Source organism: Phycodurus eques, chromosome 6 (assembly GCF_024500275.1).
Source record: "Phycodurus eques isolate BA_2022a chromosome 6, UOR_Pequ_1.1, whole genome shotgun sequence".
In the NCBI taxonomy this organism is placed as follows: Eukaryota; Metazoa; Chordata; class Actinopteri; order Syngnathiformes; family Syngnathidae; genus Phycodurus; species Phycodurus eques.
In genome coordinates, this window is record NC_084530.1 from 9,049,732 (window position 1) to 9,063,473 (window position 13,742).

At 39.9% G+C, this 13,742-nt stretch overlaps 1 protein-coding gene across 2 annotated transcripts; it reads left to right on the forward strand.

The window, feature by feature from the left end:
• The first annotated feature begins 446 nt into the window (after positions 1–446).
• stra6l (STRA6-like) lies at positions 447–10,703 on the forward strand. Of its 2 annotated transcripts, XM_061680092.1 has the most exons (18): positions 447–556; positions 833–905; positions 3,435–3,535; positions 4,248–4,378; positions 4,453–4,573; positions 4,668–4,713; positions 4,854–4,979; positions 5,164–5,237; positions 5,509–5,617; positions 5,707–5,860; positions 7,161–7,236; positions 7,318–7,399; positions 7,484–7,532; positions 7,625–7,742; positions 8,800–8,919; positions 9,244–9,407; positions 9,813–9,956; positions 10,048–10,703. In XM_061680092.1, the coding sequence occupies exons 1-18, from the start codon at positions 516–518 to the stop codon at positions 10,287–10,289; spliced, it is 1,971 nt and encodes a 656-aa protein (XP_061536076.1). In that variant the 5' UTR covers positions 447–515; the 3' UTR covers positions 10,290–10,703. The 2 variants fall into 2 exon arrangements, with proteins under 2 accessions (XP_061536076.1, XP_061536077.1); XM_061680093.1 differs by lacking the exons at positions 447–556; positions 833–905; positions 3,435–3,535; positions 4,248–4,378; positions 4,668–4,713 and having other exon boundaries at positions 4,391–4,573.
• The last annotated feature ends 3,039 nt before the right edge of the window (positions 10,704–13,742 follow it).

Genomic DNA, 13,742 nt, shown 5'->3' on the forward strand with positions numbered 1-13,742 from the left:
GTATACAGGTCAGCAAAGATGCCCGTTTGGATTGCCCACAATAGAACCTGCTCACCTGTTTAGCTGCTCAGCAACCGGATATCTACAGTGGAAATGTTTCAATCACTATAATAATCATGAAGAATATAAGTCATCGGATAAATCTGATATTATCAGGTGAACAAATGTGTTAACATTTCTGTTATTATGAAGTCAAGTCAGGAGGTGAATGATCGGTTGACCATCTTTGTGGACGAGCTCTGTGTTTACACTTCTTATACTGAGTAACACGATTATCAATACAGTGTGTGTGTGTGTGTGTGTGTGTGTGTGTGTGAGAGAGTGTGTTCGTGCATGCCTGTGTGCGTGCATGTGTTTGAGCGAGAGAGAGACAGCGAAAGAGAATGAGAGAATGGTGCATCCTGAGGTCAAAGTTCAAATGTGAGTCACATGTGTGAAACCAGGAAATAGAGAAGTGACATCGGTCCACAGTTGTGTTCATTAGAAATGCAGAGCAAACAACTTTTTGACCCTAAATGGATGATCTAACGATGATTGCGGATCAATTGCAACATGTGTAAGTACTTTACGGTTCGAGTTGTGTTTACGTTTGTTAACTTTTAACCAAACTTCAATTTAGGGCCCGTGACAGTGTTGAATGTTGATTGTTTTGTTCACTATCTGTTCAGTTTAGCAACATGAGCAGGTCAAAATATTAGAAACGACTCCCAGTATGATGCGCATTGGTTCTAAACTAATGCCAAATATCCTTATACACCCATAAACGTACCCCATCAAAACTTAACATTATTATCTTTGTCAATGTATTTTTGTATTTACTTTTTTCCCCCAGGGAAACCATAGTTCAGGACTGTCACAATGGAATATCGATTGATCTCTTTCTGCATCTCACACTTATCCCAGCTGTAAGTTGTCCTTCCATTTAAACAGGAACATGAAAACTGGGCTGCGGAATTATGTTTATATAAAGGTCAGCCGTGTATCCACAACCCAATATTTACCATACGGCAGTGCCATACAGTGAGTGCATTTTTACAATGTCGTAAACTTGCACTGTTTGTTTAATAGGTTTAATAAAAGCACAGCAACGGCATCACTGCTACGGAGCATATTTTGACTCTTCGCCGCATCATTTAGCCAGCAGAATGTCCCACCCACCATTTCAGGAATATAAATAGAAGAAATCCATGAGGAATTACTCAATTACGTACAGGGTTATAGAGTGCGCCACCAGATACAGAAAATGGTGCTGATTTTCATTTTATATTTAATACAGAAGATTTTCTTAGTGTGTCTGTCTGACTTCCTGTTCCTGTGTGATCTTAGTCTTATCGGGCATAACACCTCCAGTCAGTTTGCCATTCAAATGTGCTGAGTGGGTGTGGCAATTTGATGCCTTATTTTTTTTGATTGGCCAGTGGGGTGATTATCATTGTGCCCTGTGAACTCTACATAGCAACAAGTGACCAAATGTGTGACGTTACAAGGAAAAATAATCTAAGGAATTTATCAGTATTTGTTGCTGTGTCTGTTCTACTTTAGATTAAGGAAAAGGTATAAAGTGTATTAAACTCTGAACTGAAGCTCAGCCGGTAACGATAATTACTATATCGACGTATCTTTTGACAAATAAAATGGACACGATAGTTTTTCTGGACTCGATAAATTGTCATTGTTGTAGTGAGCTGGCGTGCGGATCACACAGTGAGCCGACAGAGTCGGACTCCTCCCTGTCTCTTTGATCCCCTTGGCTGTAGTGGTCCGGTCTTCTGGAAGCTACTCCTGTCCACCAAGATCCTGTCTCACCCCCTCTCCTGGACACACAATATATCAACCTTTCTCCTCCTCATCATGTCAGCCAACTCCCAAGCTTTTCCTGTCATTGTCCCAACATTCAAAGTCCCCACATTCAGTTCTAGCTTCTGTGCTTTCCTCTTCTCTTTCTGCCGCCACTTTTCATCTCTCCTTCGTCTTCAATCACATACTTCTTTAAGTATGTGATTTAAGTGTGGTGGCGTTAATGTCTCCCACTAACACTAATCAACCCTAATCCTAACCTGAAACCCCTTTTAAACCGCTTTAAGCCCAAAACTCCTTTGTTGTTATTTCGTACAAATCTGTTACATGTTTGGCATGGTCATCTTGTTACATCTGCGTAGCCTGGCCTTCCTCCAATGCAGGAGCCAATCATGTTGCAGCGGGGCGTGTCCTGCCTGGAAACTATGTGGGAATCCTAATAACGCCCGGCAGACTGGTACACTCTTGCAGGTGTTTGCTCCATCCAATACTCCACAGCCTTGGTCCATGTGCAACATAAAGATTCACACAGCAGAGACACTTAAGGGAACGTTAACTCTTCGTTGTGTTCGCTAGCCTGCGAGCTAACGAGCTAGCAAGTTAAGGCGCTAAACAGCTCGCTCCATCGTGGCGATGTCGTTTAAAACATCAGCACTTCGCTCCGAGTTGTTGTGTGTCTTAGTCCGCACTTAACACACGTGGGACAGTTACGTTGGACGACTGGTTAGCACCTCTGCTTCACAGTTCTGAGGACCATGGTTCAAACCCCGACCCTGCCTGTGTGGAGTTTGCATGTTCTCCCTGTACCCGCGTGGGTTTTCTCCGGGTACTCCGGTTTCCTCCCATATCCTAAAAACATGCACGGTAGGTTAATTGAAGACTCTAAATTGCCCGTAGGTGTGAATGTGAGTGCGAATGGTTGTTTGTTTATATGCAATTGGCTGGCAACCAGTTCAGTTTCTACCCCGCCTCTCGCCCGAAGATAGCTAGGATAGGCTCCAAGCACGCCCGCAACCCTAGTGAGGATAAGTGGTACAGAATATGGTTAGTTTTGGGGAAAATACTGTATATTGTCTTAAACAAATATTGGGACAGGCCTAGCTGAAGCTTATTTCCATAGTTCATCCATCCATTTTCTGAGCCGCTTCTCCTCACAAGGGTCGCGGGAGTGCTGGAGCCTATTCCAGCTATAAACGGGCAGGAGGCGGGGTACACCCTGAACTGGTTGCCAGCCAATCACAGGGCACAGATAAACATACAACCATTCACGCTCACATTCACACCTCGCGGCAATTTAGATACTTCAATTAACCGAGCATGCATGTTTTTGGGATGTGGGAGGAAACCGGAGTGCCCGGAGAAAACCCACGCGGGAGAACATGCAAACTCCACACAGGCGGGGCCGGGGATTGAACCACGGTCCTCAGAACTGTGAGGCAGACGCTCTAACCAGTCGTCCACAGATTAAGTCAGTGTCTTCTACATGGTAAAAAGCCTGGGTGATTAGTGTCATACCATTTCTTTTTTCTCCATATAAAAACAGCACTTTAAATACTACCTCAGTTTTAGCTTGTTTCTGTAATTCAAAGTCAGTGTTTCGATGTTTATTATTGATATATTTGGTTGCTGTCTTCCAGGTGCTGATTGCCTTAGTGCTGTCATTCCTTCAGAAAAGAGCAAAAGTGTTGGGCATTGACCACAAACTTCCTTTCCTGCAAGGACGGTTTGGCATTGTGGTGTAAGTCAGTGACTTAGAGAAAAATTAAAACACACTTTTTAAAAGTATTTCTCACTCTCTCGATCACACATTCCTCAAATAAGATACAAAGTGTGCTTCAAGCTGTTCATTTTAAACTTCCATTGGAAGAAATTGACACAAAACAAAAGGGAATTAGACATTGTTTATTTCAACACTAAAGTGTTCAACCATATGATGTAATTTTGTCCAACGCAAGTCTTCTAGCTTAATGCTAACATATAATGTGAAACACTATCGACTTGCTAATGGAAATTACGGTTATTATGTTGTTTATATGTATACTGTAAAATCCCATGAAAAACAATCTCTTAAAAATCTGTGGTACAGCGAACAATAAAGAGGGGTTATACTGTAGTTGTGATCAAAAGGGTTTAGGCTATCATCCACTGACGGACAATACAGTATCTAATACACCGCATTTTGACAGTAGGACCTTTTCCCCAGAAATATTAATTTTTGGAGGACCATAGGGTTTCTGGACCACTGGAAATCTTGCCTTACTTTAGCTCATGGATATTTTAAAGGGAACACTGTAAAAAGGTTCAGGAATGTTTGACATTTTTTTCCGGCATTCAGAGAACAAAGAACCCTTGATGTTGCCAAGTTGCCCGATGACAATTGCTTGTTATGAAAAACACAACTTTTATGTTGTTTAATGCAAAAAAATGAAGAGTGCGAATGTCCTTGGCAGACCTCTGGACACCATAGGCAACCTTAGCAATCGCTGGTCGTATGGGTTCGCCTTTGGCGCCGTGTCGTACAGCGTCCTGCTGCTCTTCTCGGAACATTACATTCCTTTCACGGTCCCACCCTGGGCCAGAGGTACTGACACATTCTAGCACCGGGTTCTGCTCTGTTGTTTGTACATTAACTGATAGCTCGTTTATGGTCTTCAGCTGTAGTTTACCTGGTTGGAGCTTTGGAGGTGGGACTTGTGAACTTTCCTTTCTTTGCCTGTCTGTCAACGCCCTTCAGAACAGCTGGAGCTGTGCTCGGAATTATCTACTCTTTGTGTTGGTAAATATTCATCCAGAGTGGGTGCATGTTTTAATATGGACAAACACAACACGAAACAGTCAAAATATAAAAATGGTTATTTGGTTGTTTTCAGGCTTATCATTACAGTGTGGGACACATTCACATGTCCAGGTGGAAAGGTTTGTGAGCACTGTGCCCACCTGACATGTTTGTTTGTATTTACTTTTGATATCAGAAAATTAACCCGCGACCCCTAGTGAGGACAAGCAGTACAGAAAATGGATGGAAGGAAAATTAACATATAAATGTGTTTTAACAGATTTTGGGGAAATACCAGAAGATAATTGTCCAGTGGCCCTGTATCCTCTCTCTCATTTTTCTTTTGGGGCGATTTGTCTACATGCTGGTCAAAGATGTTCGAATACATCTAAAGCTGGAACAGGAGGTCAGCGCATACAGTATTTTATGTAATACATATCATCAAAACCCACAGAACAATAATTTAAATTGGTAGTAGGGTTTTCATTTATTTACATTTTTACTTTTTATTTACTCTTCTTTTTTCATTAATATCTTGTTATGCAGTCAATGCATTAGTGTGAGTATTAATATGCAGAATGTGCCACTAGGACTCAGATGAACTGACTGAGCAACATCAAGTGCAGCATGTCAAGAGACTTCTGAGGAAGAGAAGTACACACAGGTAAAATACGTCGTGGAGCCATGTTGCATTTAACTGTTTAAATGCAGGCGTCTAGTCACTGTTTCACCTCGTGCATTTAACACGAACTAAGCACTCATTTTATTCTGCTTGATTTTTATTTTTTTGTTGTAAAAAAATATGCATCATTATTGTTGCCATCTTAAATAGAATTAGTACTAGTGACAAAACTGTGAATCACACATCACTTAAAAACGGCATCACAATTGGAACCCGACATATACACACCGGATTTAACCATTTTCTGTTGTAGCAAGGTCCTGAGCTGGTTCCAGAGCAGAGTGTATGAGTGGGATCCCCACTTTAAGTTCCCTAACAGAATCATTGGCACTGCCATCATATCCCTCATAGGCCTATATACGGTACAAAAAGCAAAAACAATTACGTTTCAATCAGAATTTATTATTTTTTTTAATATGAAATGATGCATACCATCTGTCATTGCTTTTAGATGACGCTGGCTGACTACAGTCTCAGTAGTATCGCTTTTGGCCAAGTGGACAGGTGGAAGAACACGCTCAAGCACTTGGTGACATCCTGTAATCAGACCGAATCTTTGGGAGCCATGATTCCACAACTGGAAGAGTTCATTGACGTTGCCAGAAGTGAGTTGGCTAGAAGTCCTGCATAGAGTACCATGCAGAAGTCTGTCAGCCACCTTTTTCTTGTTTTGAGAATTCTATAATGATCATTTATAACCAGAATGACAAGCACTAGCGCTCACACCTCCTTCAAGGTCTAACTGTTAAACAAGAACATAAAGTCCTCCACTTTTGACCAGATTCTCAGCAGTGCTACCTCAAGTTTAGTGGAAATTGGTTTTCTATTTTTGTCTAATCCTGTTTACTGTATCTGTCCTATTATTTCCTCTTTTCTCGTGCCATCAGGACTATTGTGAAAAAGGCAGTTAAACACAAATCAATATTTTTTACAGTACTCTAAGTTTTGAACATATTGTATCCTTCCATCCATTTTCCTCATTAGGGTCACCGGTACAGAGCCTATCCCAGTTGACTTTTGGTCGAGTTGCAGGGTGCAACCTGGACTGGTCACCAGCCAACCGCCGGCCACATACAGTATAGACAAACAACCATTTACACTGACATTCATGCTAATGAATATTTTAGTCTTCAGTTAACCTAACATGCATGATTTTGGATTGTGGGAAGAAGCCAGAGTACCCGGAGAAAACCCATGCAATCACAGGGAGAAAATGCAAATCCCACACAAGAAGGCCGGAGCTGAGCTTCGAACCCAGAACCTCAGAACTGTGAGGCGGTTGTGCTCACATAGTCAAATCAAAATGTAAAAAACAACACCTGATATACCCGTCCTTGAGCGGTCACCTCATTGTGGTGTAGGGGTTTGTGCGTCCCAACGATCCAAGGAGCTACGTTTTCTGGGGCTTTTATGCCCTTGGTAGGGTCCCCCAGGGCAAACAGGTCCTAGGTGAGGGACCAGACAAAGAATGCTCAAAGACCCTCTATGACGATGACAATAAATGAATGCCATTTTCGACTTTGACAGTTGAGGAGTTTAATTTTGGTTGCGGATTTCATTTAGTTTCGTTTGGCCTTGGCCTGCTCAAATAACCCTTTTCTTGATCTGGACCATTATCCAGACCTGCACCTAAATGTGCTGTAATATTTTCCTCCTGTACAGTATTTTATATAAATTGGTAATTTTTTAAAACCTACTAGATATATGACTGAAAATATAACCTCCATGGAGGTAATACAGTAATAATAAACTCACAAAAAAACTAATAACTTTTATGTTATGGAATTGGGCTGAAAATATAGCATATAAACATTTACTAATAGACACTGATGGTCTGTGAAACATAGAGCTAATGTAATTCAAATTAAAATAAATGTATTAATCTATTGATTTCTTTCATTCTAGAGACTTGGTTAGCAACCACCATTTTTGCTAGCCTCAATTCAGTCGCCTACACGTTTCATGTACTGATATGTTACAGGTAAGTGGATGTATAAAATGCACAGTACCAGTGGAAAATCAGACATGCCTAAATACATCACACAGTGTGTTGTTTCCACAGGAAACACTTAAAGAGACTTTGGAGAGGAGAGAGAGGTTTTCTCCCAGAGAAGTTTCTCAAGCCCAAGTCTGCTGTCAGTGTGGTGTGTGTGACACAACACACTTATGACATACTGTATACTGTATAACTATACAAATTATCTACTTTTTTCTGGATTTTTGTGCAGGCCTCTATTGCACGCTACTCTGGATGGCAAATTGCTTTTACGCTGTGGGGTAATATTTCATTTAAAATCCTTTTGAGATTTTTTTTTCTTTCTTTTTTTTTTTTCTTCTTCAAAGATTGGATTCTCTTTTTCGTGTTTCAGGTTATCTAATGGTCCACTTTGTTCACTTCCTGGCTGCACTGCTGTTGGTGTATGTGATTGTTATTCCAATACAACATGGCAAAGCTTATACCATGCTGTCCAACCTGGGCATCCTAATGTGAGCATGCATGCACTTACTGTGCATATAAAACGTCGATATGCCAATGCCAGTTTTTTTGTGATATTAAAAGGGAGACCAAGAAAAGTCATTTCAAAACTTTTTTCCACCATTAATGTGACCTATGACCTGTACAGCTCAATATAAGCTAATGCTTTTTGAGAGGGAAATGTAAATAAACAACTGAGATAATGTGTTTGCACAAGTAGCCCTGATTAACCCCAAATAAAGTTCAGTGTTCTAGTAGGCTTTTCCTGTCATTTCTGTTGTTGTTGTTCATTGTAGCAGAAGCTGGAAGGTTTTGTGCTAACACTGACTGAATTTTAACTTAATGACGCCACCTTGTCTAAGGCCCTTTCATCAGACCATCACAACATCTCCCAAACACATTGGGTGTTATGGACCGATGAAACCAACCAATCCTAATTTCAAATGTTATGTTTGACGCAAAAACAACACTGCTCATTACCAAAAGAACACCGTACCTACAGTGAAGCGTGGCGGAGGCAGCATCATGGGCTGTTTTTCTTCAGCTGAAACTAGAGCCTTTTACAAAGTGGAGGGAATTATTTGTTTATTAGTTCAAAATATCCGTCACTGTTAGCATAAAACCTTGGGCTTCTGCTAGAAAGCAAAAAGAAAAAAAGGTAGGTAAAACCTACTCGAACATCTGATCTTTATTTTGGGTTAATCTGAGGCACTTTAAATGGTGGCAGGTGTGTGCTGACTCCCATTTAACATGAGTTTGAATGTGATTGGTTAATTCTGAACACAGCCGCTTCACAGTTACAACAGGGTGTCAACACTTGTGCACTCACATTATTTCAGTTGTTTATTTTTTTCTTCATCTCTCAAAAAGATTTCATTGTTCTTCAGTTGAGTTGTACAGGTTATGGGTCATATTAATGGTAGAAAACTTTTTGAAATGATTTATCTTGGTCCAATTTTTCATTTCACAAAAAAATGGCATTTGAACAGGGATATGTATACTTTTTTATATCCACTGTATCAATGTGAGCGCCTTTACTCTGTTCTACTTCCGTCTTTCTCTTTCTAGTCTGACCATCGGTCTGGTGGTAGCCATGGTGATCCTCCAGATAGTTTTGGTCCAGATTTTTTTCCTCCAGGACAAATTGTCTCCCACTGATAAACAGAAACCTCTGGCTCTCAACAACAGGTGGGTAGGGATACTTTCATATTGCAAATATAATACTGCTTGTGGGAAATTTCAGATGTACAGTAATTCAAAATATATGGTTGTAAATTACCATAATGTATTCCACCTGACATCTTCTGGAATTTCTCATGGACAGTATTCCAAAATGTACATGTGACTATGAAAGCAAAGAACAATTGGTATACAGTGCAGTTGATCTACCCAGTTGGAAAGTTGGTAAATTGCATTTCTTCTCACCAAGCAAATGTAATACATTTGTCAAAATTGTAGTACCGGTACAATTAGAATAAAATATGTTTGTCATCCTTTCTCTTTTGCCTTCAGAAAAGCATTCCACTGCTTCAACTACTTTTTCTTTTTCTACAACGTGATCATGGGGATAAGCAACTGCATCATGAGGCTGATGATCAGCATTATGCTGGGAACATGGCTGGTGTCCCGCATTGACCGTACAATAATGCAGAGAGGATATGAAACAATGGATGCTGGTGATTTTACTCTCTAATATGACCCTCAAATCAGCTACTTTGGACAACTTAAAGGGGGCAGATTACTGGAAAACAGGCGTCACGTATAGTGGGATCACACAAGAGCCATTCATTTGAAGTCTGTACACACAGGTTAAACAATACATCAAAGGGCGACGAGGGCTGGCTTACTTGCATGAGGCAGGGTTTCGCACTTAAACAGACTGGTTTCAGCAAACTGACAAATAGGATGTGTAAAGTGTTCTATACGTCTGGATTGTATTGACGAAAGCAGATGCTTTGGAGAGACTACACTTACTGTATGAAGAAAAGAAAGTAATGGCAAAATGGGATTTTTGTATGCAAAGTGCATTTCTCCATAAACAAACGGTGTACATATCTAACAGTATTTCCTGCGGTTTCTAGGTTATAGTACATGGATTGGGATGATCTTTGCTGACCACTATCATAACAATCCAGTTATGGTGTGTTTCTGCCAGCTGCTTGTCTCCACCACCCTGGAGAAACACACACTGTCTCCATACTCCACATTCAACAACACATCATCTGGTTTGTAAATACTGAACACCGCATATAGCACTGCCATCCAGCTCAAATGGTTAGTATGTTTCTGTTGCTCAAGTTTCTTCCTCCTTTCCAGACTATTCTGTGAACAGTCGGACCAGGAGACGTTGGGCATTACTTTATACCCTCCTTAGGAACCCTCATTTGATCCTGCACAGGAAGCATCACCTCTGCTCATTGACGACATTAGACACATCTCCTTCTCTTCAATCGGACACAGTAATCCGAGCTTGGGTTATGACTTCCCAAATACAGAGCCACAAGGCAGCATTGGTACACTTACCACCAAACACTGTTTCACAAACACCAGAAAGCTAAAATAGCTTTCACACTGAGATACATATTTTGTCAATGTTTGGCAAAAATTCACCTGAGATTTGATATCTTGTAAAAACTTGAATCTCACTTTGCATCCAGATTATCTGAAAAAAGTTTTAAAATAAGTATAATGTTAAAGAAATATCTACGTGTATTATGTTTAACAGCAGCATTGCTGAACATACATCATTCTGGGACTTCTTGAATTTCGGTGCACAAGTTTCTCCATAATTTTCCTTTATTTGTCAATATAGCACATGCAGTTATCTTTGAAAGTGAACAGTTTGGTTGAGATGTGACTGGCTTTCTCATTATCTTGTATGTCTAGTTTGTTTATTTGTTGTTATTAGTTTAATTATTTTCTGTTCATTATTATTTGCTTTGACTTTTATAAACTGAATTTTTCTGCTTGCACGTGTTGTTTACATATCTAAAAAAAATCTAAAAAAAAACCAAAAACAAACAGCTAAACGCATCATAAAATGCTCATTTAGCCTTTCTGAACTTTGACCTGAAATAATTAGCATATTTTCACTCATCGGTTTTCTGCTCAATTTATAAGGAAAATATAATATAAAATATGAATATATAATATTTAATTAAAATATTTATTACTAATAAATAAATGAGTAATGGAAACCAACTTTATTTCACAATAAGTACTCGTAAATTGTGAGTCGCAATCATGGCGAACTTCCGGACAGGCAACGGCCCTGTTGACGAGAACGCGCTTAGTTTGTGAACGCGGCGTGGAGAGCAACTAGCGTACACGTTGCCTACAACGGCTACGTAAAGGTATTTTTGGTACTAACATATCTCGTATTACTCTGGTTTGACAGAATTAATTTGACAATTAATTATAAGTGTCGTCACACGATGTGAACAGCCGGTGTATTACGCGACAAGTGGAATCTTTTTTTTCTTCCCCTCCATCCTTTGCTAGCGTGGCTAATCGTTAGCTGTTAGCTCGTTATTGCATCCGGGCAACAGCAGTCCGCCACATGTTGCGACTATTTTTAATCACGTATCGTAAATTGGGTTTCACATTGAATTACTTGTGTTTATTTATTTTAGTTTGTTCAACAAGGAAAGCCTCGTTTAGATAACAAGCTCCTTTATAAGAGTGTCCTTTACAAGACATAATGTAGTCGTGCACTGAAAAAAGACCTTTGAATTTACTAAATTAAAACATAAGGGGGGGTTTCCTAACTAGCGCAACATGGCAAAAGTTGATAAGTCATGGTTGACAAATCTGTTCATATTTTACAGTTTTGAAGTTCTGTGGCTGGAATAGAAAAAAAAACATGCCTCAGCTTTGTGGGCAATCTAAATGATGGTGGAGGCCACAAATTTTCGTCAGCACTTCCAGGGTCACAAAGACCGCGAACCTCCTAACCAGATGTATGACAAAAATGCCATTTTAAACATGGACAAAATGTGTGCATTTACCTGTTTTTTTAATTCATCCAATGTGCATCACAGTATCTTAATATAGTTCTTGCTCAAATATATGTACCAAAGATCCACTCTTCAACAACACTGGGTTTGAAGAAAACAACAAAATATCTACATATTGTAATTTCCCCCCCCCAGTGCAAAAGGGCTCTCATGCATAAAAATTACCATTAGAAAAAGGCACAAAACTGCTGAAGAGCAAATCAACATTAAGTGCAAGAACTCCTTGAGTGCATTTTTTCACCAAAATAACTAACTCAAAGATTTTAAATATTACACTATGTTGCTGCATGTCATTCAAAATCCCCAAATTAGGCTGACACACACTCCTGTATGATAGAGTGCAGTACAGGGCTGGAAGGTTCACTCCGCTTTGTTGAAGGAGCCCTGGCAAGAGGCAAAAGCCGCTACGCCTCCCCTGCATGGCGAGTCTGCCATCCGTCACATCACAACAGCTGCTTGTCCACCACACGTGTTTGCAATGGTACTCATGTTGTTAGATACTCTATGTCCATGTTTATGCTGGACAGAATTCCCCATGCACTTTAAATGAGCTGTCAACGGTTCTTGTGAAGAAAGAAAATTGTTGTGTACTTTTGTTGAGATTGGACACTTAGTTCAGCATTGCTGAACTTATTCCATAATAAGGACGTTACAGTATGTTCATGACAATCATTCATTCTTCTAATCATCATCATTTCGCGCGTTTGTTACCCATAGCATGTTGAATGTGTGTCTTAAATGACTGTCGGCTTACATTTATGTTGCATGTTGATAAAATGAAACTGACTTGTGTGCGATATAGTCACATTCTAGTCAGTTCTGTCGACTGCTAAACTAAAGTAAGCAACCTGGCTTCTCACCAGGATATATTTTATGTTTTAAATAAACAGTTAATGCATTAAACCAGCATCACTTGAGGAGTTTCTTCCTTGGACAGTGATCCTGCCGGAAATGGGCGTGGTCTGAACATGGGCGTCACCACCTACCCCCCCCCTCTTTAGAACCCCTTTTTCTCCCGGCAGAATTAAAGGAATCTAATTCTGAATTTACCAATTGGGATAGGCTCCAGCATACCCGTGACCCTAGTGAGGATAAGCGGTGTAAAAAATAGATGGATGGTATTGTCAAGTGATAGCTCTTGAATAGAATACAACCATTCCGTGGGCAGACTCTTCTACACGAAACTAGGGCTCATTCTGTCGTCACAACATTTCACATTTTTAGGTAATCCAAGTGGGGCTTTCATGAAGCGGAAACGAGTGCCCAGTCAACATTTTGGTGGATTTTGCAGAACGTAGCCATGGTAAGAACTATAATGAAATCCATGGGCAAACAATTCTATAAACAAAAAAAAAAAAAATGCTTAAAAAATGTCAAGGCCCAAAATTAGACCAAAAAATGGGAGTCGCTAACTCCGCAGGAAAGGGGTTATTAATCGCAAAGATGAGGCATGATTTTTCTATTCCAGCCCCATAATTGTAAAATATGGACAGATTTCTCAACCAGGACTTGAAACCAGTGTGCTCATTTAAAAAAAAAAAAAAAAAAAAGTCCCTCTGAACATGTATATCGGTTGTACGTGATTAAAATGTGGTGAGCTGATATATATTATTTTATTTAAAGAACATTATGTCAATTTAACACATCTTAGTGTGTTTATTTAGGATAGGATATTTAAATGTAATTTGTGTTGTTATTTTGTGGCGCACCATTGAAATTTTGGGATACCAAAAATATTTTGTTTACTTGGTTTGAACCACTTCTGCACTAGACTTATAACTAGGCCTGTCGCCATAATTACTATATCGGTTTATCCTTCGACAAATAAAATGGACACAATAGTTTTTCTGGACTCAGTGAGCTGACGCACGGATCACACTTTGAGCGAGTTGGACGGCTGTGTCATTAGCAGCTAGTGGGCTCATAGAACGCTGGCGGGACCAGTACACTCCAGTGTTGGCTCCGTCCAGTACTCCACAGCCTTCCTCCATGTGC

What these genes read in the sequence shown, in the direction of transcription:
- stra6l (XM_061680092.1), top strand. Translation starts at nt 516, where the DNA reads ATGGATGATCTAACGATGATTGCGGATCAATTGCAACATGT. An exon ending in ATTATCTACTCTTTGTGTTG is followed by an intron (nt 4,574 to 4,667) that starts GTAAATATTCAT and finishes GGTTGTTTTCAG; the next exon opens with GCTTATCATTACAGTGTGGG. An exon ending in TCACATGTCCAGGTGGAAAG is followed by an intron (nt 4,714 to 4,853) that starts GTTTGTGAGCAC and finishes GTGTTTTAACAG; the next exon opens with ATTTTGGGGAAATACCAGAA.